At 37.5% G+C, this 25515-nt stretch overlaps 1 protein-coding gene across 4 annotated transcripts; it reads right to left on the bottom strand.

Moving 5' to 3' along the window:
• Positions 1-167: 167 nt before the first annotated feature.
• On the bottom strand, positions 168-13762 carry gpsm2 (G protein signaling modulator 2). 4 transcript variants are annotated; one of them, XM_081373669.1, is made up of 15 exons: positions 13530-13707; positions 10618-10945; positions 8318-8539; positions 7636-7771; positions 6607-6746; positions 6391-6514; positions 6189-6304; positions 5305-5460; positions 5086-5194; positions 3021-3150; positions 2811-2893; positions 2470-2643; positions 1353-1542; positions 1030-1268; positions 228-931 (listed from the first exon to the last, which is right to left on the bottom strand). In XM_081373669.1, the coding sequence occupies exons 2-15, from the start codon at positions 10677-10679 to the stop codon at positions 782-784; spliced, it is 2031 nt and encodes a 676-aa protein (XP_081229795.1). In that variant the 5' UTR covers positions 10680-10945; positions 13530-13707; the 3' UTR covers positions 228-781. The 4 variants fall into 4 exon arrangements, with proteins under 4 accessions (XP_081229797.1, XP_081229795.1, XP_081229798.1 ...); XM_081373671.1 differs by lacking the exon at positions 10618-10945 and having other exon boundaries at positions 168-931; positions 13530-13762; XM_081373672.1 differs by lacking the exons at positions 10618-10945; positions 13530-13707 and adding an exon at positions 13721-13741 and having other exon boundaries at positions 234-931.
• Between the last annotated feature and the right edge of the window lie 11753 nt (positions 13763-25515).

Here is a 25515-nt window from a genome sequence, read left to right as displayed (position 1 = left end):
AGTATTTTACATGATTTGTGAAATGACATGAAAACTACAGGTGATGAACTGGAGAAATTACTACAGAGTATTTGACTATTTTAGTCAAAACATGTTCATTGTTGGGATTAAAGAAAATGCAAATGGTCTCCTTGCCTGTAAAAATGAGATAAAAAACCAAATCACTAAGATTGCTGCAATGTATTCTTGTCTGATAACAACATTGAATAAGGTGAATGAATGCAAAAAATGTTTCTGTACATGTTTTATTTCTATACAGTTGTGTAGTAAATTAATCTTACTGTATTATACTTTGACATTTTAGGTACATTTTTAGTTTAACCACTTCTTTAATAAACTAAATGTAACTACAAAAAATAATACAGTAATATGTGTGTCATAATTACACATCTCATACTGACTGTAAGGTAACTACTAGTAGAAACAATGTTAATTCAATAAATACAAACAAACCTGCAGTGTTGTATCAAAAGATACATTTGTGTGATTCACTATGGTGATCATAATCAAAGCAATACATCCTAAACTAAAACAAATGCAAATGTACAAAGAGTTTAAATCTAGTAAAAAATTAAAATGTGTTATTTACAACAAAAGTATTTTTTGCGCATTACAGCTGTACACGGAATGCCACCCATAATCATTTAGCAGACAGGACACAGTTCAGATTGATGGCATGTAACCAGACCATCACTGTATATTACCAGCGTGAGGTTTGTAGCACTCATGAAAATGAGCTCATTTCTACATATGAAGTTCAAAAGAGGGATTGCATGTTTGATCAGCGGCAGGAGGGCAGCGTGACTCTCTGCTCGTCCATCCTCTTGGCCTGTGAGCGCATGATGAGGCTGAAGAAGTCTTCATCCGGGACGGTGGGGCCACGGGTGGAGGGCAGAGGAGGGGCACACCGCTGATCATCCAGACGGGACCCCTGAAAGAGACAGAAAGAGATAATGAGATGAGAGCAAATTTTCCCCATTTATTTTCCTACAAGACGCCCGTCTCTGGTTAATACAAACACCGTCTCACCTGACACTTGACGAGCATGTCAAAGAACTGGTCGTCGGGTTCGGTGGCGTCTGTGCTGGCCATGACCTGGCTGAGGATCATCCGTCTGCTGCTAGTGCTGCTGTGTTCGGATAGGGTGCGCAGGCCGGGCAAACTGTTTCCTGTTCCTGCCCTCTGCTCGTCCAGCCTCCTGCCCTGAGCACTCGCCAACAGTCTGAGAAACGGCTCCTGACCTGGAGTTGCAGCTGACTCTGAGAACGCTACCGAGAGACAGAGAAAATTATATTTTTATTGCCACTTGATTGTCAAATTAAAGAAAATAATGTGAAAAGAGAGTGCCTAACATTTCCTGATGGTTGTGGGAGGGGTGGTGGTTGTGGGAGGGGTGGTGGATGTGGAGGAGGAGCTAGAATTGACAGACAGATGGCTCCTCCCATCCTGTATGGCACACCGCTGGTCATCCATCCTGTTGCTCTGGAAACGACTCAGTAAGTCAAAGAAACCCTCGTCTCCTAACATGTCTGTACTTCCATGCTGAGGGCAGAAAGGTCAAAGGTAAAACAAAAAACAAAAAAAAAAACAATTACCTCTCAGTCCTCTATGAAGAAGTGAGAACACGTGCGAAATTTTGTAACCAGTACTTTCGATTTATGAACTGTTCTCAAGAACAAACTGTTCCCTAATTTTAACAATTTAACACAAAGAAATATTATTAGAGCAAGTTACTCTCCACAGAAATCATAATATGACGTATTTCTTTCTTTCTTATGTTACCGGGACCACAAAACCAGTCACATGGGTAATTGTTTTTTAAATTGAGATTTTATACATCACGAAAAATCTGAATAATATACAACTATTTGAAAAACTGGAATCTGAGGGTGCAAAAAAATCTAAACATTGAGAAAATTACCTTTAAAGTTTTTCATTTATGTTCACTCAATCTGTTTGTTAATTAAAATAAATCTGAAATAAAATATAAATAATAGACTTATACTTGAATGAAAATTATAAAATGTTGTATTGGCAACTAACTGAAATAAAATAAATTAAAGCTAAATAGAGAATAAAAACAAAAACTAGGAAAAATGACGAACAACAAAATGCATAAAATAAAATAATTCTAAATATGAATACAATAATAGTAAATTAACAATACTTAAATAACACTACTACCCAACAAGGCTCTGACAATATGACAAAAAATGTCTGTAGTCGAATGAATTGTGAAAAGTGGCCGTTACAAACCAGTATGGAGACCTTAACTTGAATGCAAGTTTGTGGTTGACTTTGGTTATTAGTTAACGTGATCATGTTGTCTGTTAACAGATAGAACTTTTGATCTTAAAAATATATCAGTAAATGCTGAGATTAACATTTACTATGATTAATAAATGCTGTACATGTATTGTTACCGTAATTTGAGTATTCTATTTGTTTTAGTAAATGTGCTGAAAGTACTTTGTTCTGCAGAGCTTCCCGTGTGTTGCTGGTATCCTGCAGGATTTTACTGGAGCTGCTCTGTAGCTTGTGCTTTTTTCCTCGGAAACGATTGACAAAAGAGAGCTTTGAGGATGACTTGGCCATTGTGGATTTGGACTGCTTGAAGAGGATGTCACTTGTCCACTTCTGACCCTGCTGGACAGAGATTCAATTACTCTATGAATGCTGAGATCAGAAAACATGGATTTATGCTTGATGATGACGACTATACATATAGATTATGAATCAAATAAACGCACTACTGATTGAACTGATAAAGGTACAGCGCAAGAAGGATTTCAACATTCATCTGCACTCACATTCATGTTGATCTTGTCAGGTGTGAGTTTCATCAGCTCTAGGTTCTCCATACTGTGTCGTCGGCTCATCCTGGGTCTGGCTCCTGGAAAAAACAACAATACTGACTCAAGACAATGGCCAAAAACTTGTTTATTCTTCATTACAACTTCATTGTAGAGAACAACTATACAGAAGAGACTGAGATGCTACTTCTGAAGGAAGTGCTGTACCGTGCAGGTTGTAGTCGATCTCTTTGTTCTCCGAAAGGACTGAATTGTTTGTGCTGTAACTGAGGCCGAGGACCATCTGAAGATCGGAGACGTTCATGCGAGCAGTGAGCTCACCGCTACGATCTCCAGTCTGTATAAAAGACAATAAGGGCATTTCTATAAAAAAAACCATCACCTTAGCTAGGGATGGGAACCGAGAACCGGTTCTTCTTCAGAACCGGTGCCCAGTGAATCGATTCCTTGGAACCGTTAGCATGCCTGCTTAACGATTCCGCTTATCGGTTCCGCTCGTTCAAATGTGACACGACGTCACACACGTGCTGCGTTGTTTTGGTTCAGAACGTAGCAAACACTATGAGCAAACATGGCATCGAGGCAGAAGCGCTCTGACCGCGTCCTAACTACATATGGCGCGACACGCGATAAAAAGTATCATTTTCCATGTTAATTTCCATGTTAATGAAGTTTAACCAGCCGCGACACGCGACGATCCTATTTGAAACGGATCCTATTTTACAGCGACGTCGCGCTGGAACAACAATCTCAAAGTGTGACAATGATAATATCAGGTACTATTTAATAGTGTATAATGTGACTGAATATCATTTAGTGCTCCCAGCTTTGTAGCTGTAAAAACAACAATGGATTAGTCACATCACATCAGATCTTGAAATTAAACAAATGGAAACTAAAACGTTCAAAATGTGATGAAAACCTGTGTATTATTTGACAAAGATTGTTTTAGTAACTCAATAGCCTAATCCACATGAGCACTGTTAATATTCCAAAAGGCACAAGCTCTTCCTAAACTGTTTTCAGTCTGTGTTTTTAGTTTTTATGGCACATAAATGGCAGTTTTATTAATTTTTTTTGTCCGGACCAATGAATGTGAAAATGATCAATTTCCTAATCCTAAGGCACTCTTCTTGATAATCTTTCAAGGCACACACTAGCGTGGCATGGCATACTGGTTGAGAAACACTGCCCTAGGCTATAGGTCCCTGGACTTTACTTTGAGAAGTAGCTCACCTACTTTTAGGTTTGTTCTGAGGTTGCTACACATAATTTGTGTATACTCTGTGCTGTGTCTTCTGATCAGATATTAAAGCGAAAATTAAACAAATTTGTACTTATTCCCTCACCCAATAAGAATCGATAAGAGAATCGATAAGGAATCGGATCGATAAGCAATATCGATAATGGAATCGGAATCGTTAAATTCTTATCAATTCCCATCCCTAACCTTAGCTATTGTGTTTGCCTGTAGTTAAAGGTGCTCTAAGCGATGTTGGGTGAAGTCACTTCTTGTTGACGTTCAAAGTATTGTCAAACAAAGCGCTGCTAGACCCTCCCTCCTCCTCATCCAGTCCCCCCACCCCACTACCTTCCGTGCTTCCTGAACCAGTCATGAACCATTCAGAAAAACCAAACTGGATTTACACACCTGTCCAGCAAAAACAGAGCCACCTGAATGTCGGATTAGAGGCCCTTCTGTCGGTAGAGTTCTCGCCACGTTTTGAACGCTTTTCCGATGTATATTCGGGACTTTGCGCGTTGCTTTTCCTTTTCCCTGTTCTTTGTTATTTGTTCATCGGAACGTCGCCTCTTTGGTCATGTGTCGGCCATATCAAAATTCTCAAGAATATACATTTTTAACGTTAGTCGTTGTCTAGGACATCTCTCCTCTAGCTAACTTCCCTCTTCATGCTTCTCTCTCCTCCACTCCCCACACCCCCCTTCATGTGCACGCGCACTAACCCCCCAACCCCCATCCCCAAATCATTCTTGTCGGTTATTGGCTGGAACACTGTTTGTTATGTTTCGTGGTCCAGGCTGGGCCAGTGTGTTTTTGGTGCCATTTGTGGAGCCAGGGCTGTCTGTGTCTACAGAGACCGCGTTTCCTTACAGTGTTCAGGGGACATGCAGCTAGTGGATAGTGAGGAGATGTTTGCTGTAAGTGACAAAAAATGTTTTGGCCTAAAAAACATGTGACATCGCTTAGAGCACCTTTAAATGACAAAAAATACTAATGTCTAGCTACCAATGAGTCTGTAGCTTTACGTACCTCTTTTGAGATTTCTAAGTGCTTCTCTGCAAAGTGCATGGCCTGGTCATGATTCCCTAGTGCTGTATGTGCGTTTCCCAAACTCCAGCAGGCCCTTCCTTCACCGATCCTGCAAAAAAAACACATTCTCCATCCTTAGTATGCAAATAATTACACCTCAAGAATAGATAATTGCACACATTTCTCAGTTCTTCTACCACTACTAATGCGTGAAAGCACCTGTCGTTGAGGTCCTGAGCGATGATGAGATGTTTGAGATGGTAGTCGATAGCTCTCTCAAAGTCCTGCAGCAGTGTGTACGTGTTACCCAGACTGTAGCAGGCCTGAGCCTCCACCGCCAGATCCTTCAGCTGCCGAGCCAACTGCAGAGCCTTCCTGCACTCAGAACACTATCACTGTCAGAGCTCAGCCACAACCACAGCACAGGGTTTTTAAAATCAAATATAAGATTTTAAGACCTGCACAAAAACAATAATATTGTATGTTCAAACAAAAACCCATACAATCTCAAAATAATTTACATATCTTAAACTTAAATAAACAGGCTGGGGCACACATTCAACTACAAAACTGTGTAACCGCAAGTTTAAAATACTCAAGACATGTTTTATTCAATACAGAATACTATGTATTGAAATTGGTATATCAATATATATGAATGAGAGGTTGAATATTGTATTTTGCTAATATGATAACGTGTTTAAAGAAAGACAATTCAAAGGTTATTGTTCTGACGCTAGTAAAATCTACATATATCAAACGTGTTAAAGCGTGTTAAATACAGCAGCTGTGGGAGTGATGGTAAATTTGAAATCTTTCTCTTCTGATTGCCGTTATCAATCTTTCTCTAATTTTTATTGTAGTCTCTTTTTCACCGCTATAGAAGGTTACCCAACTATGACGACTTTCGCTTCTGAGAAACATATCCTTTTCACATTTCCGGGTTTCTCAGAAGCGAAAGTCGTCGTAGCGCAAACACTTGGAGTTTACTGTTGGGGAATTTATCTTGTCGCACCGCATCAAGTGTAGACACTGATTATAATGGCCTGTAATGCGCTCTCTCTCTCTCTCAAAAAAAAAAAGTTTAAAAATATCACCCTCACCTGTAATGTTCTGCAGCCCTCTCAAACTCCCCAAGGAATATGCAAGCATTTCCAAGGTTGCAGTAGGCTCTCCTCTCTGCAGACCGGTCACCAAACTCTTTAGCGATAAGCAGACGCTGGAAGACAAACAGTTCACACACAGTGCAGAGTGAGTGCTTTTGCACTGCCTTACACAGTTTAATTTATGACACAGAACACACACCTGTTCATGAGAGGCCACTGCATTCCTGAAGTTTCCTAGCAGATAGTATGTGTTCCCCAGGTTTCCGTAAGTTCTCCCCTGTGCTGCTCGGTCTCCAAGCTCCTTAACAATACACAGGTCCGCCCTAAACAATTGAAGAAAGGAAAAAGGATGTAAAAACCCTGTACCACACATGCAAACAATGTCCACTTATGTGAGTGTTGGTGGGACATTTACTCGTAGTATTCAGCTGCTTTTTGAAGTGCTGTCGTGACCTCCTCAGGGAAGTCTCCAGGTTCTGCTCCGCTCCAGCAGACGCTCTTTCCCTTGGCATGGAACACATTTCCAAAATTATAAAGTGCTCTGGCCTGCCCCACCTGCAGTAAAAAAGCAAATTAAATAAGAGAAACAAACAAACAAACAAACAAAAACCCTTCGTACTACTAAGCATGTGAAACCTAGATGTTCATCTCCAAGTACCCAGGTGCACTTCACAGACCTTGCTCGCATTAAGCTCACAAAAATCAATTTCTCATTAACAATTTACTACTTTGACTTTAGGGTAAACCACAACTTAGTCATTTATTCATGAGATTCACACAACTGTATGATTGAAATATTCAGTAATGATTATTATTTTGCATTTACAACAAGTTTTATATAATTAAAGCATTAAAGAGATAGTTCACCCAAAAATTCTTTCATTAATTACTCACCCTCATGTCATTCCAAACCCATAAGGCTTTTGTTCATCTTCGAAACACAAATGAAGATCTTTTTGATGAAATCTGAGAGCTTTCTGTCCCTCCATTGACAGCTCTGCAACTACCACTTCAACGCTTTAAAAAGTTCATAAAGAGATCGTAAAACGAATCCATATGAATTGAGCAGTTTAGTCCAATTTGTTTTTGGATGAGACTCGATCGCTTTATATGATGAACAGATAAAATGTAAGCTTTTATTCACATTTGGGTGAACTATCCCTTTAACCAGATCCTGTCTGAATCTATTAATTTACTGATTGTTAACACATTTGATTTGTTTGTCAGTTTGCAAGTTCATTTTTCCAAACAATTTCGGAGCTTTCTGTTGCAGCACTAACATTATTGCCTCATCAGGAGGAATTGTTAGTCATAGTGTTTTTCATTTGCAAAGTCGCTTTAGATGAAAGCATCATTGAATAATGCTAAATAAATAAATGTAAAATGTAATATATTCCATTATGGTAAGCTATGGTCTATTGTGTTGATTAAATAGATCACTCACCTTGTCACCCAATTCCCTGGCAATATCTAAATGTCTCTGGCAGCAGACCACAGCCTCATCAAAGCGTCCTAAAACCTTTAATGTGTTCCCCAGGTTACCGCTGGCTTTGGCCTCACCAAGCCGATCCCCGGTGGTCCTGAGAGAACAAATCAGTACTTAGTGCTATCATTATCGTTCAATACAAATATTACACAATTATCATTAAAAACAATAATTTGGGGGTCGATTCCGAATTTGTGATGTCGAAATCGGGCGCACACACAAAACTTCACACAGAGTACCAAATTTAGTTCTCTTTCGCATCTTCTTGTGCTTTATTATTTAAATTGGCAAGGCTTAAAAACATGCAAAAGATAAGGCTTTCGTGACGATGTAGCACTGGCCCGATCGGGACTGTGACAGTTCCGTCAATTGTCCTGAGCGTCGTTCATGCGGGCACAGGACAGTCGAGCCCTTCTATATTTTGTACAGGTTTCATCTTGTTTTGGCAAGTATTTAATTATTTTACCTAGAGAAAAACACTGAAATATGCAACAGACATTATACAACTCAGTGCCTTGCCTTCATACAGTTAATTAAACAAAACAATTGGTAATCTTACTGGCCCCAAACGGTTGAACAGTAGTGTAGTATACTGTGGGTCTCTAGATACATCAACTGCTAAAAAGTTGTGTGAGTATACCTAGTTAGTGTAAGATCATGGTGGTGGAACTCCAGAGCTCTACTGTAGTCTTGCAAGTGGAAGTAGGCATTGCCCAGCTGACTGTAGATGGCACTTAGAACCTGCAGGTCTTCTGTGCCAACCTGCATGGCGGCCTCGAAGAAAGAAACGCCGGCGTTGTAATCCCCGACCTTGCACAGACGCTCCCCCTCCAGAGCCAGGTCCAAACAGGATGCCTCCATCCTGCAGAGGGCAGCACAAACTATTGTTTATTGTTGACAAGCTTTTTAATGTCTCAGCATGAACATCAGTAGAAATAAAATAAGGTAGGATGTGGTCATTATGGAAGCATACAAAATACCCACACAGTGCAAAGGACAACACTCCATTTATGAGTCTGACATATTCATAATCAAACACTGGGAAAATTCAACTAAAGATGACATGAAATGGCTGCCATGACAAGCTATTGATTCCTTTATGCTGGGAAATGTGCTCATCATGCAAGATCTGTTTCTGAATATATATTAAAAAGTTGAAACTCCAAATGAGAGACTAAGGTTTAATTTTTTCTCCATTTCTTATGTAAACCAAGGAAATATAAAAAGTATTATTGTGGCCTTATAATAGGATAGATTATAATCAAAGAATAACAACGTTTTTTTTTGCACACATTTCAGGTTGATTTCAGGCTTTTCATAATTCATTCGTGCCACTGATATGTTATGGTATATACGTCAAAATCCCACATTCATGGATTATTCTCATGTTAGTATTATTAATCTAATACTGGTCAGCATAGGGTCCTTAAAACTCTAGGCTAATCTAACAAGTTAAATGGTAAGAAGACTCAACAGAAAAATCCTTCAACAATCAACCTGATACTGCACAATATACGAGGCCTTGCAAATATTTAACCACTATTTTACGGTAGATTAATCCCTACACATAATAACTAGTCCGCTAGAGTTTGTAGAGGCCCTACCTGGTGCCTCCCCGCTTCACACAACCAAAGAAAACTGGACATGTGAAAGGCATCTAAAATGCTTTGTTGTCTCCTTAAAAAGTCCTCTGATGGGGCTGTAATCTCCAAAACCAACCGTCCCAAACATACATACATCACGATGAGGCTGCCAATCAACCAAATTCTTCAAGCAGGAATTGCACAACTACAGACTCAAATGATTTTAAATAGAATATTCTACACAGCAGTTGTCCATCATACAACGTCACATTGGACGTCTTTGAGGGCAGAGGTTGAAGATGGCTTTGGCAAAAACTGTCATGCTCAGCACTTCACAGCTAATCTGATTGTGTTTCTGCTTTCCACTGTCGTGTGTGATTAGCGCACACCGAGAGAGGAACACTAGTGAGATTAGACCCGCTGCGTTCGCGTCTGATGTCATGAAACTTGCAATGCAATGATCATTTCATCACAGGACTGATCAATACACTACACCATTTAGAGTCAAGTGCGTTTATCTAGAAGATAAAAAAAATAATCATTTGCATAAAAGACGCTCAGAAACAGTCAATGCAGTTACAAACTGATCTATGAAAATTAATACAAATTAGTATTATTATTATTATAAACTTGACGAAACTCAAATCAATTTAGTTTGTACCACGGATTCACAAACTAAATAAGTGTAAGTCTATGCTCTTAGAGATGGCCTAGGCTAAAATTGGCTTAATTGCTATGAGTGACAGATGTTTGCCATGGACTGACGAAAAGATAAAAAACAACCCAACTCAAGGGTTGCAGAACAGAATATAGACAATCATCGTAAATTATTCAACCGTTATTAAATATTGAGCAAATTAAGGCACACTTGCTTTCTCTCTCTCTTTCTCTCTCACACACACACACACGACAATAAAATTCCACATTTAAACCACCATTGAAATTGTCAAAACGAAAACCTTGTTTCAGATCCAACATTTGGTTTTACTTCGCCACTTGATCTTTCACAATATCAGATGATTCAAGTTCAGTCAAACACATTCCCAATTAAAACTTAATTTTCAAAAATGAAGTTAGATGAAGTTAAGGCACGCAATTAGCAATGATTTATTGAATTAATGAACAATTTAATTTCCTTATATTTTTCAGGTGGAGACAAATGACATGTTTGTAGCCTGTTAATCTAATACAGTGCAAAATAAAAACTCAATGATTAAGTGGTATGTAAATACTATCTTGGTCCACTTCTGATCCTAAGCATGAAAAAGTGTCTTTACAAATGAGTTAATACCGGACAAAAACCTTAAAAGGCGCATCACAACTACAATAAAATGTAATTCAAGTGTCGCATGCCTACCTGTAGTGGACAAAGGTTTGGTTCTCATTCTGCATGCTAAGCACTGCACTGCTCACAGCCATTGAAGAGCATTATGAAGTACTGATCCCAGCCAAGTCCAGAAAGTAATCCATCAAAGAAGAATAGTGAATCGAATCCCCAAATTTTTTTTTTGGAACTTTAGATTTTGCGAACACTTCCGAAGTCTCTCTGAAGTTTTCCAGTGGTGGAGTCCAGTGCGCTACAGAAGAGTTTATCCAGACTTATATTCACCAAAGCAGTGGGTCTGGGAAGTGTGTGTTTGTGTGTGTTGTTGTGTGTTTTGTCCAGGATGTTCTTCCGGAGCTCTCTGTGAAGAGAACATGTCGAGTGTGAACCCTCATTCTGTGCGTAATGCCATGGTAACACCCACTGAGCGGCAGACACATGCAAGGGAGGCAGATATTAAGTGTGTGTGTGTCAGCACAGCAGCGTTGTGTATGTGAAAGCTAAACCAAGGGGACCCAACAACAAGAGAGAAAGCAAGAGCAATCAGCCCATAAACACAGCTGATTATCTGCCATGCATGTATACCCGTACAAAAGCATGAACAAACATTTTCTTGTTTGTAAAAAGAGTTTTGTTCACCCTTCTCTTACAAATCCACACAGACGTAAAAGAATTAGCCTATAGTTAAAGAAATACCATTTTCAACTCTAATGGTGAGTGTCGGTGACTTTCAAACATATTACACCTCTGTGACATTTGGGAAAGCTGGTTTGTCATTGACAAACTAATCCAGAAACAAGATAATCAGCTTGAGGAACCATAGAGACATGTTCACTAAAACATTGTCTATATACTTATATTTGTGCAAATAATTCACAATGTTGTTGTGGTCTGTCATATTTTCTTATGCATAAAGTCACAACGAAATGGAACTTGCGACAGATCTTTAAGGTGACATACTTTTGAGTGTAACAGATTATTGTAAATGAAAACAATTAGGGTAAGGACATGCTTCTATCCATTGGCTGCACTCAAAATTGAATGCGCACTTTACAGTAGATTGTGGAGAGGCAAGGTGTAAGCAGATTGAAAAATTGTCCGGCATACGTCACCACAGAAAGAAGTCTGTTATTTTCCTTAAAAGTTATGACATTTTAATTAAAAATTACGAGGTCAAATAAAATAAGCTACAAGGTTGTTAGTCGATATATGCTTTTGTTGAAGCCATCTGCCCCCATTACTTCAACTTATTTTAAAATAATCGTGTTTAACAACAGAATGCTGATAAGAAACTAAAATATGTATAGAATGATAAGAAACTCTGATTCTGCAGAGAAATCTCCACCAATCTGAGAATTGAGACAAGTAAATCACATAATAAAAATATATTTTTAACACTCACCCACCCATTCTCATGAAGAATTGCAAATTATGTAATAGTCTCCCTCCCTATTTTCTCAAACTACTTCAATATGTGTGTGCAATGCTTCATGGAATTGTAGTTCTTTCCCTCATTAAAGCAATTGTATACAGTCATTTTTTCAAATATTTTTAAGTTTGTAAAGTTGAGATTCACCTCATTGCTTATAACTCTTTAAATGGAAAGTTTTTATTTATTTATTTATTTTTATCCATATGGAAAAAATTCTTCTGGAATCAAGGCTACCAAAAAAAGTGGGCAGGCACATTTGCACTCTCTTTTTTATTTTTTAATCAATCAGAAATGTATTTATTAGATCAGAAACACTGGTCTCTGTAATAATAAAAAAAAAACTCCCAGACTTAGCCTAAGTCTAAACAGCATAAATCAGAAGAAGATAACCCTAGGGCAAGAGCAACATTTTCTTGATGACGACAACAACAACAAAAGAGAAACACACACACACTCAGTCTCAATCAAGAGAACTAATAAACTGCCTGCTAAAACATGTCATAACATTTGTGCCAAAGACCTTCAAATCCATTGTATTCTCTTACTTCATTCTGAAGAACAAAATGACAACAAAACACAGAGTCAGTTACAAAACTGGTTTGTTGTGTCATAATTCTAACAGAAAAACAGCAGTGTGGCTCAGATGCAGGTTAGCTTGACAAGATGAGGCATGAATAAAGGTTAGAAAGAAGACAGACACAAGCTGCACCTTCCATGACACACAGGAAGTTATGATGACTGCACTGTTATCACATTATGCATGACGGTCACTTGACAGCTGTTACTGAGGTAGCTTTTAAAGACCCTTTATACACACTTGTAAGCAGTTAGGCTACACGTAAACATTCGTCAAATTCAACAGAGTTTTCCATTGCATTGTGCCAGGAGGATAGGTATGTTGGCCATGTTAGCATTGTGAATAAGAATATAGTCTGAATAAAGATAACTTGGATAGACAGGCAGATGTTTAAAAGTTAATAATGAATAGAAACTGTACTGTATGCTTAAGCAAAACCTATAACTCTGGAAAAACAACAGCAAAAAAAAAAGTCAATAACACGGTGGCAGTCGTCATTCATAAAGCAGTTAGTCTCACCCATGTCTCACTCCCAAAGCAAATAGCAAAAGAAAGCCCAGGATTAAGCAAGAACAATATTTATACAATCCATACCGGAGGTATAAAGCACGTAAAAACACCAAGCCTGAACATGCGTAACACTGACTTCTGTACTGTACAAACTTAAACAAAACCAGAGAGGAAAAGCACAAACTTTGCAAGATTGCTTGTAGAATAATCCAAACGTATTACCATGTTATCGATTTAGGGCACAGGAGAAATTATTTTTTTAAATAAATAAAACAACCCGTGCTCCATTGTAATGAAATCATAATATGTAAGATCTCCGCGCGCGCTGAAGTTTAAATTTCGGCTTTTCATTTGATATGATCAGTTTGTTGTGACGTGCTGCTCTGTCTTAACGGCCGTTACGGGCCAAACTTCAGTCATACTCACTTAAACTCCTCCGATTCCCCACCAATCCTTCTCTCGGTTCCCTCGTCTTACAACCAACAAACAAATCAGTTAAATCCGAACATGTAAGAGCCGATTAACTAAAAGTGTTCACGTTTAAATTAATACTGTTCTGACTCATCAAAGCGATTCAGGGAGAAAACTTTACACAAACCCGGACAAAGGGGGCGTACCTGCCGATGCGTGGTTGTAACTCGACTGGCCAATCAGAGCACATGATTCAAATATAACCACTCCCCATTTGAATCGCCAATGAAATTTGAATGTTTTATCGTTCTACTTTTTGTCGAAAAACACTTTTATATAACTCCACTCATTCAACAAGAGAATAGACAGTTTTTATTTAGCTTTAATTGTCGAGTAAGACAACAGGTGTTAAATAAATAATAAAACGGCAAGATAAAAAATTATCTAGCTATTTTATCTTTAAATGAACGAAACAGTTTTTCAGCAGGGCTGACTGACAGCTGATCTTGAGTCTTCACGTTCCCATATCAACCACTGTTCATCATCCCACCCCCGTGCGCGTGTAGCACCTGCCCAAAGAATCAGCATCAGATACGGCATTTATTATTTAAAATGCTCAAGATGATCCAGCGCCAAAGGCTTGAGAAACTAGACAGAGCCTTCATTGTAGCTTCCCAATAAGCTGTTATGTCATCCATTTATAAGACAGCCGAACACAAGCAAAAGGAGTGCGCAAATACTTGACCCTTAGAAACCCACGGAACAAGCATAAAAAGTAAGTGCAATGCCATATTATTAGAGGAACCTAGCGGTGTAGTGTTAATTTTCTTCTTGATAGGCCTTTTTATTTAGAAAGCATCATAAATAGTTGCAAATTATTCAGTCATTACCATTTATTATAATATAAATATAATTACAAGATATATCCTGTGATTGAAAAACACAAATGCACTTGCATTTGTAACAGTTTACTTTTTGTGTATTCTTGTTGCTAAGAAATGAATAGAGAAGCGCGGAGCAGGTTTGATGGAGCGTCAGCGGGAGACGCAGAGGATATGGACGGAGAAGATGACGCTCACAGCAGACCTTCATCGGTGCTGTGGGAAAGACACATTGAGCAAAGTATATTTGTGGATATCAGTGATGATGACAGCCTGCATTTCAGCGACATGCATGGCGCCTTCACTGTCCACCTCTCACAGGACACTGGTGCACCTGATAGCCCGCAACTCACTGGTAAGAAATACTTAGATCTGTATGAAATCCCCACGGTTTATTTTATTTTTAACAACAATGGAACTTCCATGGTTTTTGCACATAGTAGCCTACCATAATACCACCTTTTTGCACATGCACTATGGCAATAACAGTTTTTTTGTCACTGATAAAAAATTACCAACAAGTAGCCTAGTTTTCAGTACCATGGAGGCTATCAGGTAAATACCACAGCCATTTCAACTTAAATTACATTAAGCTGACTTTAAAAAAAATGAGTTGAATCTTGTACAAATTTAAAGAAATTGAAAATTCTTAACTTATTTTGATGAGTTAAAACAGTGTAAGATATAGTGTAACATATGTTCTCATAAATTATTACTCATTTATTTATTTTACAAACTTACCCCAATAAACTTCTGAATGGTATTGAATGAGTATGGTAATCATTCAGAATTTATGATTTAAGTTATAAAAACTCCCACTGACTGACTGAATGCGTTTAAAACCTGATTGCCAGCAATGATGTCATAATGACCCAATGCCAGCTAGATCTCCTTATACAGTTTTGCCAAAAACACTTTAACACTACTCATTTGCTTGAGAAGTGAAATCCTGTTTTAGTGTCTCCTAATGGCTTTAAATTATAACATTTTACCAAGACATTAAAATTTTTAACAAAACCACTGTCTTTTTATTTTGTGTACAGATAATGCAGAGCTGTCAGAGTCATGTGAGACTGAAGAGGGATCATCAGAGAGTGTCGAATCAGTCAATAGTGAACGCACAGAGCATTCAAACACCAGAAACAAGAAGGGAAACATAATCATGGGGCCAGTGCAGAAACTCAAAACTGCAGTAAAGCCAATCATTGGAACACATGAGGATGATGCTGTCAACACCAGTGATGAAGAACATGAAGAGCTCCCGTATGATGGTACGCACACCAACAACAAAACAGAGATGAATTTAAAATCATCTCCATGTGAAATGGTTTCCGTGATGTCCAGTCAGGCTTTCACTACACTTGATAAGTTTAGTAGGCAAATTGGTAATGCAAAAGAAACAGAGGCCTGCCAGTCTAATCTTACTCATGCTCTTCTATCTAATCATAAAGCAATAGAGGACATGGCTCCTCGCTTAGCCACACCTATTCAACCTGCAAACCACATCACTGACTTCCTGCTCAGACACTTCTCCCAGGAGGAGCTGCTTAACTCAAGCAGGATCATTGAAGCAGAGACCCTACCTGAGATGTCTTTGATGGACAGCATTGATGAAACCGTGCTGAGTAAAGCTTCTCGGGCTCCACAGATCGACATAGGAGAGAGAGAGAAGATTCAGGATGTGATGGAGGAACCTGATCCCAGCACTTCTGGAAGTCATGGACTGGTTGAAATATACATTCCAGTTGAGTCGAGCTCATCTAAGAAACCTGGAACGACTCGCATCATTGATGATGATGATAATGAATGTCCTAAGCAGAACAGCAGTGCCAACTCTCTAGATCTATCTAAAGCAAATGCACAGAATCCTAAGTGCTCCTTCAGCAGGACCAGGTCTTACAGTGAGCTGAAATACGGACAGGGAAAGGTGCATTACCCCCTTCCTGACTTCTCTAAAGTGGCACCTAAAGTCAAAATACCAAAAGGTAATGGAAGCGTTAAACCCGTCAGTCAGTCACCAGCTATGGCCCGAGCCCAGTCGTCCCCAGGCATTCTGGGTAAATCCACCTCCTCTTGTAAAGCTACAGCAGATATCATCAGCAGGGTTTTAGAGGACTCCATGCCACCGGAGAAGCACAATGTGTTTACAGACAAGGAAGTAGCGCATCAGTTACAGGTGACTATATTTACAACACTATGTTACACTCCTTAGGATGAATAGAAGATCTTTTACATGATTCGAGTCAGGCATCAAGCTGTTTTGACCTTAATATAAAAGGCGCTGAAGTGTGATAGAAAGGTGATCTTACAAGAACGTGAGAAGTGTATAAAGTAAACTGTGTAAATAGCAGTGTTGGGGGTAAAGCATTACAAGTAACTTGAGTTACATGTAATCAGATTACTTTTTTAATGTAACGAGTAAAGTAGTGTTTTTTGTTCATACAATGAAAGTCATTGGAGTCTAATGTTGTTTTGGACCCAATTGACTTTCATTGCATGAATAAAAATTCATCAAAAGGTTAAAACTTTTTTTAAAAAAGTGACTCTTTCATTTGTTTACAGGCTGAATATGACAGATTGCTCGCTAAATACTCAGAAGCTGAAAACCTAATTGGTCAGGTGAGACTCAAGAGGATTTTTTTTAAAGTTGGATCTTCCATTAATGTTGAAACATTTAGATGTATATACATATGTCTTTATAATCTCAAACAAAAGGCAGAATACCTAAAGTACACAATATGCCTGTATAATATCTGCTCTTACATAGTATACAGATATGATCCGCATTTCAACATGTCCTCATTTTAATCTGATTTGCAGCCCAATTTGAGCGTGTTATATTGTTGCTTTCTTTTAAGCAGCAGATTCATGCTTCCAGTGAGCCGTCTGTATCCATCGACTGGAACGATGCAATTAGCAACAATGACAACACCAAACTGATAGCAAATATCCCACAAGCACCAGCCGCAGGCAAGAAGCTATTGTATTTCTTTCTCCAGCTGAATACTGTAGTACAGTGTAACCCTGGCAGCAGAGAACCCCTGCCAGGGAAATTTGAGCTAGCATTTAACAGACCTCCTCCTAAGAGAGTGAATCAAGAAACATTGTTAAGAGATCATCAGGTGGTTTATACTTAAGTACAAAATTATCAAAAGTGCTAAAAGATAAAAGATGCATGACTTGTGTTTAGATATTTTACACTTACATTTACATTTGTGTCCTCACATCTTGAGTATATGTTCAACAGGTCCAAGTGAGAAGCAGTTTAGTCTTCACAACTCTGTACCTGTGCAGACTGAATCACAGAGCCCGACAGATGGAGAAAGACTAACCTCTGAGCTCAGAGACATCATCAGATCATTTACGCAGAAGGTACAGATGAGTTAGCAAGACCTGTCCTCAAAGATTTGCCCTGTGCCTTATATTTTTAGTTCTCTTTAACATGCATTTAGCTTTTGCATTGATTGCTGCATGATGCATCTGTATTTCTCTTCTTTTCCAGGTGGATGAATTCAAAACATGTGTCACCACCATGTCAATGAATGTGGAGGAGCAACAGATGGTAACTGTACATACTTAATCATGAATTGCACAAAACCATTTTTATAATACACTGTTTTATCATAAGATAAAAAACGAAATCAAGCAGTTTTAGGTTTATAGCCCTTAAATGGGGAAAAATGTAAACTTTTCATCTTGTTTGTTGGATATCACCACAGGTGCTGAAGAGCATGATGGAGGCCCAGGATCAGCTGGAGAGGAATTACCTCACAAAGAGGGAGGAGCATCGTGCTCTGGAGATGCAGAACTACAGGGGTCTAGCCAGAAACACAGGAGAGTTTGACCCTGACAGGTAGACATGTCATGTGATTGGACTGTGTTTTACTACTAACACACAGCATGATCTAGAAACTTCAAAAAACTAGAATACTCTTGTTATAATCAAGAAAACTTCAAATTATAAGCAAGTGATGGTAAATTCTATTACATTTAAGTCATGGATATTGTACCGTGGCAGAGAGAGCTCAATTGAAGAAAACACATGCAAATAGAAAAAGACTAATTAATAAAATCTAGTGTGTGATGCAAATACTCACAACGCAACCAAATACAGAAATGCGCTGCAAACAATCACAACTCGCATATAATCAGATGTTAAAATAAACAAAAAAAAACTCACCTTTCAGGTCACTGACAACACCACTGACAAATAGACATTGAACAATAAGCATGTCCCAGCCAGGGGTGCGTTTCCCAAAAGCATCGTTAGCCAACTATAGTCGCAAGTTCCGTCGTTATCAGCATAGTTCAACGATTTGGTGTTTCCCAAAACCATAGTTCCAACGAACGTTCGCAAACAGCATCGCCAACTGGTGTGGTTGGAACGACAGCTCTCGAGCTGTGGTTAGAAGCATAGTTTCTAGTTTACATGAGATGTAGACTGAATAAATCCTTATCTTTAGCAAAATAAGCAAGCTGACATTCAGTGCAACCCGTGTTATTTATTTAGAATGCATACAAATGTAATTTACGTCTTTTAGTTTGTCAAGAGATTTAATGCGCATGTGCGAAGGTGCTCTACTATGTAAGAACGAGCCAAATATTGAGTCTGGTAATAAAGCAAAATAACTGAGAAAAATTTGAAATGGTCTTCAGATGCCATGTCTGTAACTTATATGACAAAATCTAGCGTTAATTCGATCTCAAACAGATTAATTAAAATAAGTTATTAGTCCACGTGCGAGACATCATAAACCAACGTGGTTGAACGATACTTTGCGACATATGGTTTTGGGAAACAGTCGTGACTAGCTAGTTGATTTCTCCAACAATGCATCGTACTATGGTAGTTAAGCAGCGAGCTATATAGTTGTACGGGAAACGCACCCCAGTTTTGTCTCCTTTGGTCCCCCTGTGGTTGTTGTGAGTATTTGCAGCACATGTGTTGTCAAACTGATGAAGATGTTTTCTTAATTTTGTTGGTGTTTTTTTCTATTTCCAAATGTTTTCTTGCTTGGGCTCGCTTGGCCACCGTAATATTGGCAAGAAATGAAAATTCCCCCTATTTAGTAAACACACGTTATTGTGAACGATCTGTGTAAGTTTTATTAAAAAAAAAAGGTTAGGCCATGTAATGTTTAATCATATTATCATAACTTGTTTTTGTGATGAATGTATTTAGTCTGCTTAAACCCCACCCTCCACAATTAACCACAAGCTCATTTTCATTGAGTGCAACAATTTCAAAATCCAATCAATAAACAATGGTTTGAAACGAGTCTCTAAAACTAAAACTAAAACTTCATACTGTACAAAGGGAAAATTTATATTTGTTTATAAAACTAATTTCAGTCATACTGTCTGCATTTGCCTTTACATTAAAAGGTTTCAAAAACCTTCAGAAACAAACTCGTTCAAGTGTGTCCAATCATTTGACAGGTAGCGTAATTGTATTTAGACTGATTCCTGTAAGTCTAAACAAGGAAATGAAACTGTCATGGGTCAAAGGGTCAACCTGCAAGTGTTGTGTATTCACGTTTGTGTTTAAGGGAGGTCGAGGGGCAGATTTTCAGGATAGGCATGCACCTGGAGGACATAAAAGAGCAGATAGACAGAAACGTCTGCCATGTTTACTATCCTCCGTCGTCATCCTCCACTCCATCTCCTCCTCCTTGTGAAAATATCCCTCTCTCATCATCCCATCCATCACTGCATGAGGTAACACACACAAGTGATCTGCATTTTAGGTGACATTTGGATGAAAATTCACGGCATTAGACAGTACTTGATTGTCAGTGACACTCTCTGACCACATTATTACCCTTCACTTTTCCCTCCTTCATTCATACACAACATGTCAAAATTAGCTTATGCAATTTCTGTTTAAACAACTTCTCCTGTTAAGAGTCAGCAATTATTAATGCTCACGTGGACACGCACAGCGGAGCTGATTTTGTTGTGTGCCTCATATCCTTTTGCATGTGTTGTTTTGCTATGTAACGTGAGAACTAAATGACTGGGCCGCGGTAGGTTTTGTGGATGCTGGGTCTGAATGAAAAAACATGTCATGTTACAGGAGTCGGTCTTCAGCATCTCCTCGGTCAGACACAACATGGAGGACAATGATGATGAAGAGGCCAATGAAGATCACAGAGCTGACGAGCCTTTTCCCGGCTGCACAGAAAACAGCTTCCATCTACAGTACTGCCACATTTTCTTCTTCATCTGTTATTGCCTACATAATGCTTCACATAGGCCACGTTCACACTTAGGCATGTGACGGTATCTCATTTTCATATCGCGATAATTGCTGTAGCTTTTATCATGGTATTGAATTAAGTTAAACAAAGGCTTGAAGTCTTAATGTTTAACAAGGTTTCTTCTCTTCTCAACTCTGAACATTTAAATCAAACAAAAAGAAAAATACACAAAATGATATAGATATCTAGATATCTTTTGTGCCATGTTTTAGTCCAGATTAAAATGTAAAAATGTTTAAGTGTAAACAAATATTGGGAAAATAAATAGCATATTAAGTCAAATAAGTATTGTTTAGTGCAGTGATAAACCACAGTGAATACAACATTTGCAATGGCTGTTTGAAACATGTAAGTATGGTTTGACTTTCTTTCTTTTCTGAATTATTCAAAGTATTTTGAGGTGCTCATCACTGTAAACCCTAATGCTCAAAATAGTTAATTGGTTTGAGTAGGGTAAACTTAAATTAAACAAATTAGTTTACTCAAATGAACTTTTATGAGTATTTAGCACTTTCTTTTTCTTTTGAGTTCACAAAACTGACACATTTTAAGTAATCGGAATTGTTTAATTGTTTTGAGTTTTACGATTATTATTATTATTGTGTTATATAACGTTTATTTTGTGCAAGATTAATGCAAAATGGGATATTTAGTTTAATGTTTTGCTATGATAATTTCACTGTAAAAAGTGTTCAGTTCAATTACTTGTAAACTTGCTGCCTTAAAATTATGAAGTAAACAAACTTAATGCTTAATTGAAAAAAAAAAGTTATGTGAACTTGACAGTTCCACATTACTTAATTTTTTAGATTAAGCAGTAAGTTTATTTACTGAAAAATGTTAAGGCAACGGGTTTCCTAAATTTTTTATGTTTGGAGTTTCTGTTATGTGCCGTTTTTTGGGGGGTTATCATCATGGTGACAAATGGAGCATGCGCTTAGTTTGAAAACAGATTTGTTAAATGTTCTATACCGTTGTACTCATTCAGCAATTGATATGGCCATCAAAGCATTGTGTTACCAATTAACGAGTTAGCATTTACTGAATTAGCTAGTTAAAGCTAGCCAAGTTTACACTACTAAAAATATTTAAATTGAGATTACATGATAATTTTAAGTTAAATTGTTGAATTGGCTTACTCAAATATTTCCAGTTAAGAGTAATTAAAATGTATGAGTACAAAATAAAAATCTGACAGTTCTGCTTACTAAAACCTTCTTAACTTAAACATTTAAACATATTTGGATGTAAAGTGCATAATATACCATGTATGTCCATTACCGCGATATATATTGTGTTATACCGGCACATCTTCAGCTATTTTTTAAAAGGTAAACAAAGACTAAGAAATGCCTATGGAATGTATCTGGGGTGTCAATCAAAAGTTTGCCGGTTCGAACTCCATAATCATTGACATTAACATTGCAATTAACATAACGCATTAAACAAGTCACAATCCCAGATTGTTTAAAGAAGATGTTTCTGTACATTAACTTCATATGGCAACGTTGCGCAAACAAATTCAGCTGTAGTGTGAGAAAGATTCTATTTTAATTCTAATGGGTAACGCTAATTAGAAATGTTGTGATCCAGTCCCTTGTTTAGTTCTCTTAAAAGATCACTGATGTAGGTTGTAAGAGGAGGGAGCGTATCGTGATATTTAGCACAGCTCACTCGAGGATGATCGGGTTACAGGTCGAGAGGAGGGACGAGGGAATATCAGTTTCATTATGGAAACACTTAGTTCCCTCTGTCAGTTTTTCTCTATCTTCCTCTGAGGTATTCCACCTTCTCCACTGAAACACCTGGAACTGCCAGTGAGGACGAGGAGGACAGACTAACAACAAGAGAGGAAGACAACATCCTGGCACAACTGTCCAACTCAACTTCATTAAAGAAGCTGACATACGATAGGTCAGTATTTACAGACAGATTTGTATTTATGTGGCTGTGCATGCACTGCAATCTGGTGTATTCTTAAGTGGGATGGTATGTTGTAATTTTAGAAGTTAAATGTGTACAGGAATAGATGGTAAATCAAAGGTGCATGATTCAGGGTTATTTTAGTTAACTGGAACTAAAATCATCAAACTTTTTTCGTTACTTGAAATAAAATAAACGCTAATGGAAAAAAATAAACATAAAAATTATATATATATAAATATATATATATATATATATTTTTTTTTTTTTTTTTTTTTTTTCAGCTAGTTGCCAGGAGAACATCTCTCATTTTCAGTTAGGTTAACTTGATGTACTAAAATAAATAAAACTGAAATAAATAAAAAACTATATAAACATACATATATATATATATATATATATATATATATATATATATAAACTGACAAAAACAAAATAACTAAATGAAAACAGAAAATTTTAAAATAAAAAATAATTCTAAATATTAATAAAAACTATAATAGTAACACAATTCTAGTTAAATAACTAATGATTGTAAATAGCTCTCAGATGAATATAATCACTTTATACAACTTTTGATGGAAGTAAAATGTTTGTCTAGTATTGTCCAGAAAATTTGATATATCCAGTGATTCATGTTGCATGCTTGTGGATATATTATTGCTTTATTGCATTACACTAACATTACTTTGTTACATTACACTAGTTCTAAACACGGTACCATATTAATACTATGGTATTTTTGAAGTACTGTATTTGAAGTACAAATTATCATTGTTTCATGGTGCTCTCACATACATTTTTGTAAGGCTAATGTGAGTCCTTTGTTGCATTAACACTGAACATTCTTAGTTACAATGGTGCAAACATTATCAGAGTCTTAAACATCTAAAACTACTGTAAACATAAAAAGAACCTTGTTTTTGATGGGTGCTGTGATCGTCATTCCTCTCTCAGGTACGAAGAGAAGATCAGACCCAGTGAAGCCTCGTTCCCTTCTGTAGAAGCGTCTACTGGACACTCTCCTCAGCCAACCACAGACAAAACACAGGTAACAAACACATACACCGCAAAAGGACAACATGGAGAGAAAGAGATTTTGTCTGTGAGAAAACAAATCTATTTTACATGGACAAGATAGTATTCTGCAAGAATGTCAACGTTGCTAATAGGCCTGTTGAAATTATTGATCTGATTATGGTTAAAACTGCTGTAAAGTATACAAAGATAGTCACAGGTCTTTTTTTCATATGAAATAACAGCTTGTAGGTTTAACGAGACTGCATTGTTTTATATAATATTATATTATTAATCATAAATAATTATATAAATATTGTTAACTTTCAGAGCATTAAAGTAAATCATATGGGCCTATTTATTCCTAGTAAAATATATATATATAAAAAAATATGTATTAAGTGACATGAGCAAACAGAACTATTTATGACAAATCAGAACAAAATTCAGGATCGTGACAGGCCTAGTTGATGTCAACGGTGATTGTTAAGGGAAAAAATCATCACATTCCCTCATGGATTGATACACTCCTTACCTTTAGGAGTACAACAGCTTGTCACTGGGACAGCACCCCTAAAAGAACAACTTATTGCACCTTATCTACTCCTAAAAATGGCACATTAGTACCTTAAAGTAGATATAAGGTACTGGTAAGGAAAGTACTTTTATGAACATTTTAGGGTAATATACAAAGTTGTCCCTGCCAGAGTGACAAGCTGTTGTACCCATAAAGGAACCATTTTATGACTGTGTAAAATTACCAGGGTAAACATTACATTTTATGAGATAAACAGCATACATGAGATGTCATTTTTTATGATAGACAAAAAAATCCCCAAATTTCACTAGATCTGTGTTTTTTTGTTAGAAGTGTTATTGTTTGAAGGTATTTGTTGAGTCACTTGCAGAATGTTTAGGCTGTTTCTGCAAAGGACAAAATGACAGAGAAAGTGTTTTTGTTCTTTTAGAGATTTTTAAGTCCAGAGACTGACAGTGGCTTTGGCAGTTTTTACCTGAGCCGTCCAAACACAGGACTGTCCCAAACACCTCCTAGTGCTGTGAGGTAAATCTCTCTCTCTCTCTCTTTCACTCACACACACACATATTGGGTTTCCATGTTTTATGGGGACTTTATAAACAATGTTTTTTTTTGTTTTGTTTTTTACTGTATATTTTATTCCCTAACCCTACCCATCACAGAAAACTTTCTGCATTTTTACATTTTCAAAAAACATCACTTTATATGTTTTATAAGCTGTTTTCATCATAGGGACTGAAAATTGTCCCCAAAAGGACAAAGTATTGCCATCCTTGTGGAGACATTAAGCATAATGGTGTATATTTGCAATATTTACAAAACTGAAATGCCAAAATACAAGATTACAAATGCTAAATCTGTTTTTGTTTTCAGATTATAAACTGTATATTTTCAATGAAAAATGCTCTGTAGCAGAACTGACATTTGAAAAAAAAAAAAAACAACTTTATCTGATGTGCTCTTTAGTTCTGTGCTCTCAGATGATGTCTTTAGCATGGTGAATATGAGCGGTTCAGACAGTGAAGCCTCCCACTCCAATGTACTAACAACTATATCAATGGCACCAAGACCAGTGCAGCCCACAGTGAATCACCTGGAATTTGAACAGCTGGTTCCACCAGGTATGGAAGCAAAAACCATTACCCAAAATGCAACTGTTAGAGTTCCAAAAGAGAATGTCGCATCAGTAGGTGGCGCCACTCCCATGCATAACCAGGTGACTGAAGGAAGAAAATACATTCAGCTGGGAAAGAGCCATTCTGCAAATGAGATGCACTCAGCATCACACTGTTCATGTCACAAGTAAGTGTTAAAGGAAGTAGTTTATACCTGCAATTTGTGAAACCATCATAATTCCATTGTGCTCTTCACAGTAGTGAGGT

This window comes from Scardinius erythrophthalmus (genome assembly GCF_964197995.2).
Source record: "Scardinius erythrophthalmus genome assembly, chromosome: 9".
Taxonomy (NCBI): domain Eukaryota; kingdom Metazoa; phylum Chordata; class Actinopteri; order Cypriniformes; family Leuciscidae; genus Scardinius; species Scardinius erythrophthalmus.
Note: the sequence above shows the minus strand (reverse complement) of the source record. Positions and strands in the feature narration are given on the sequence as shown.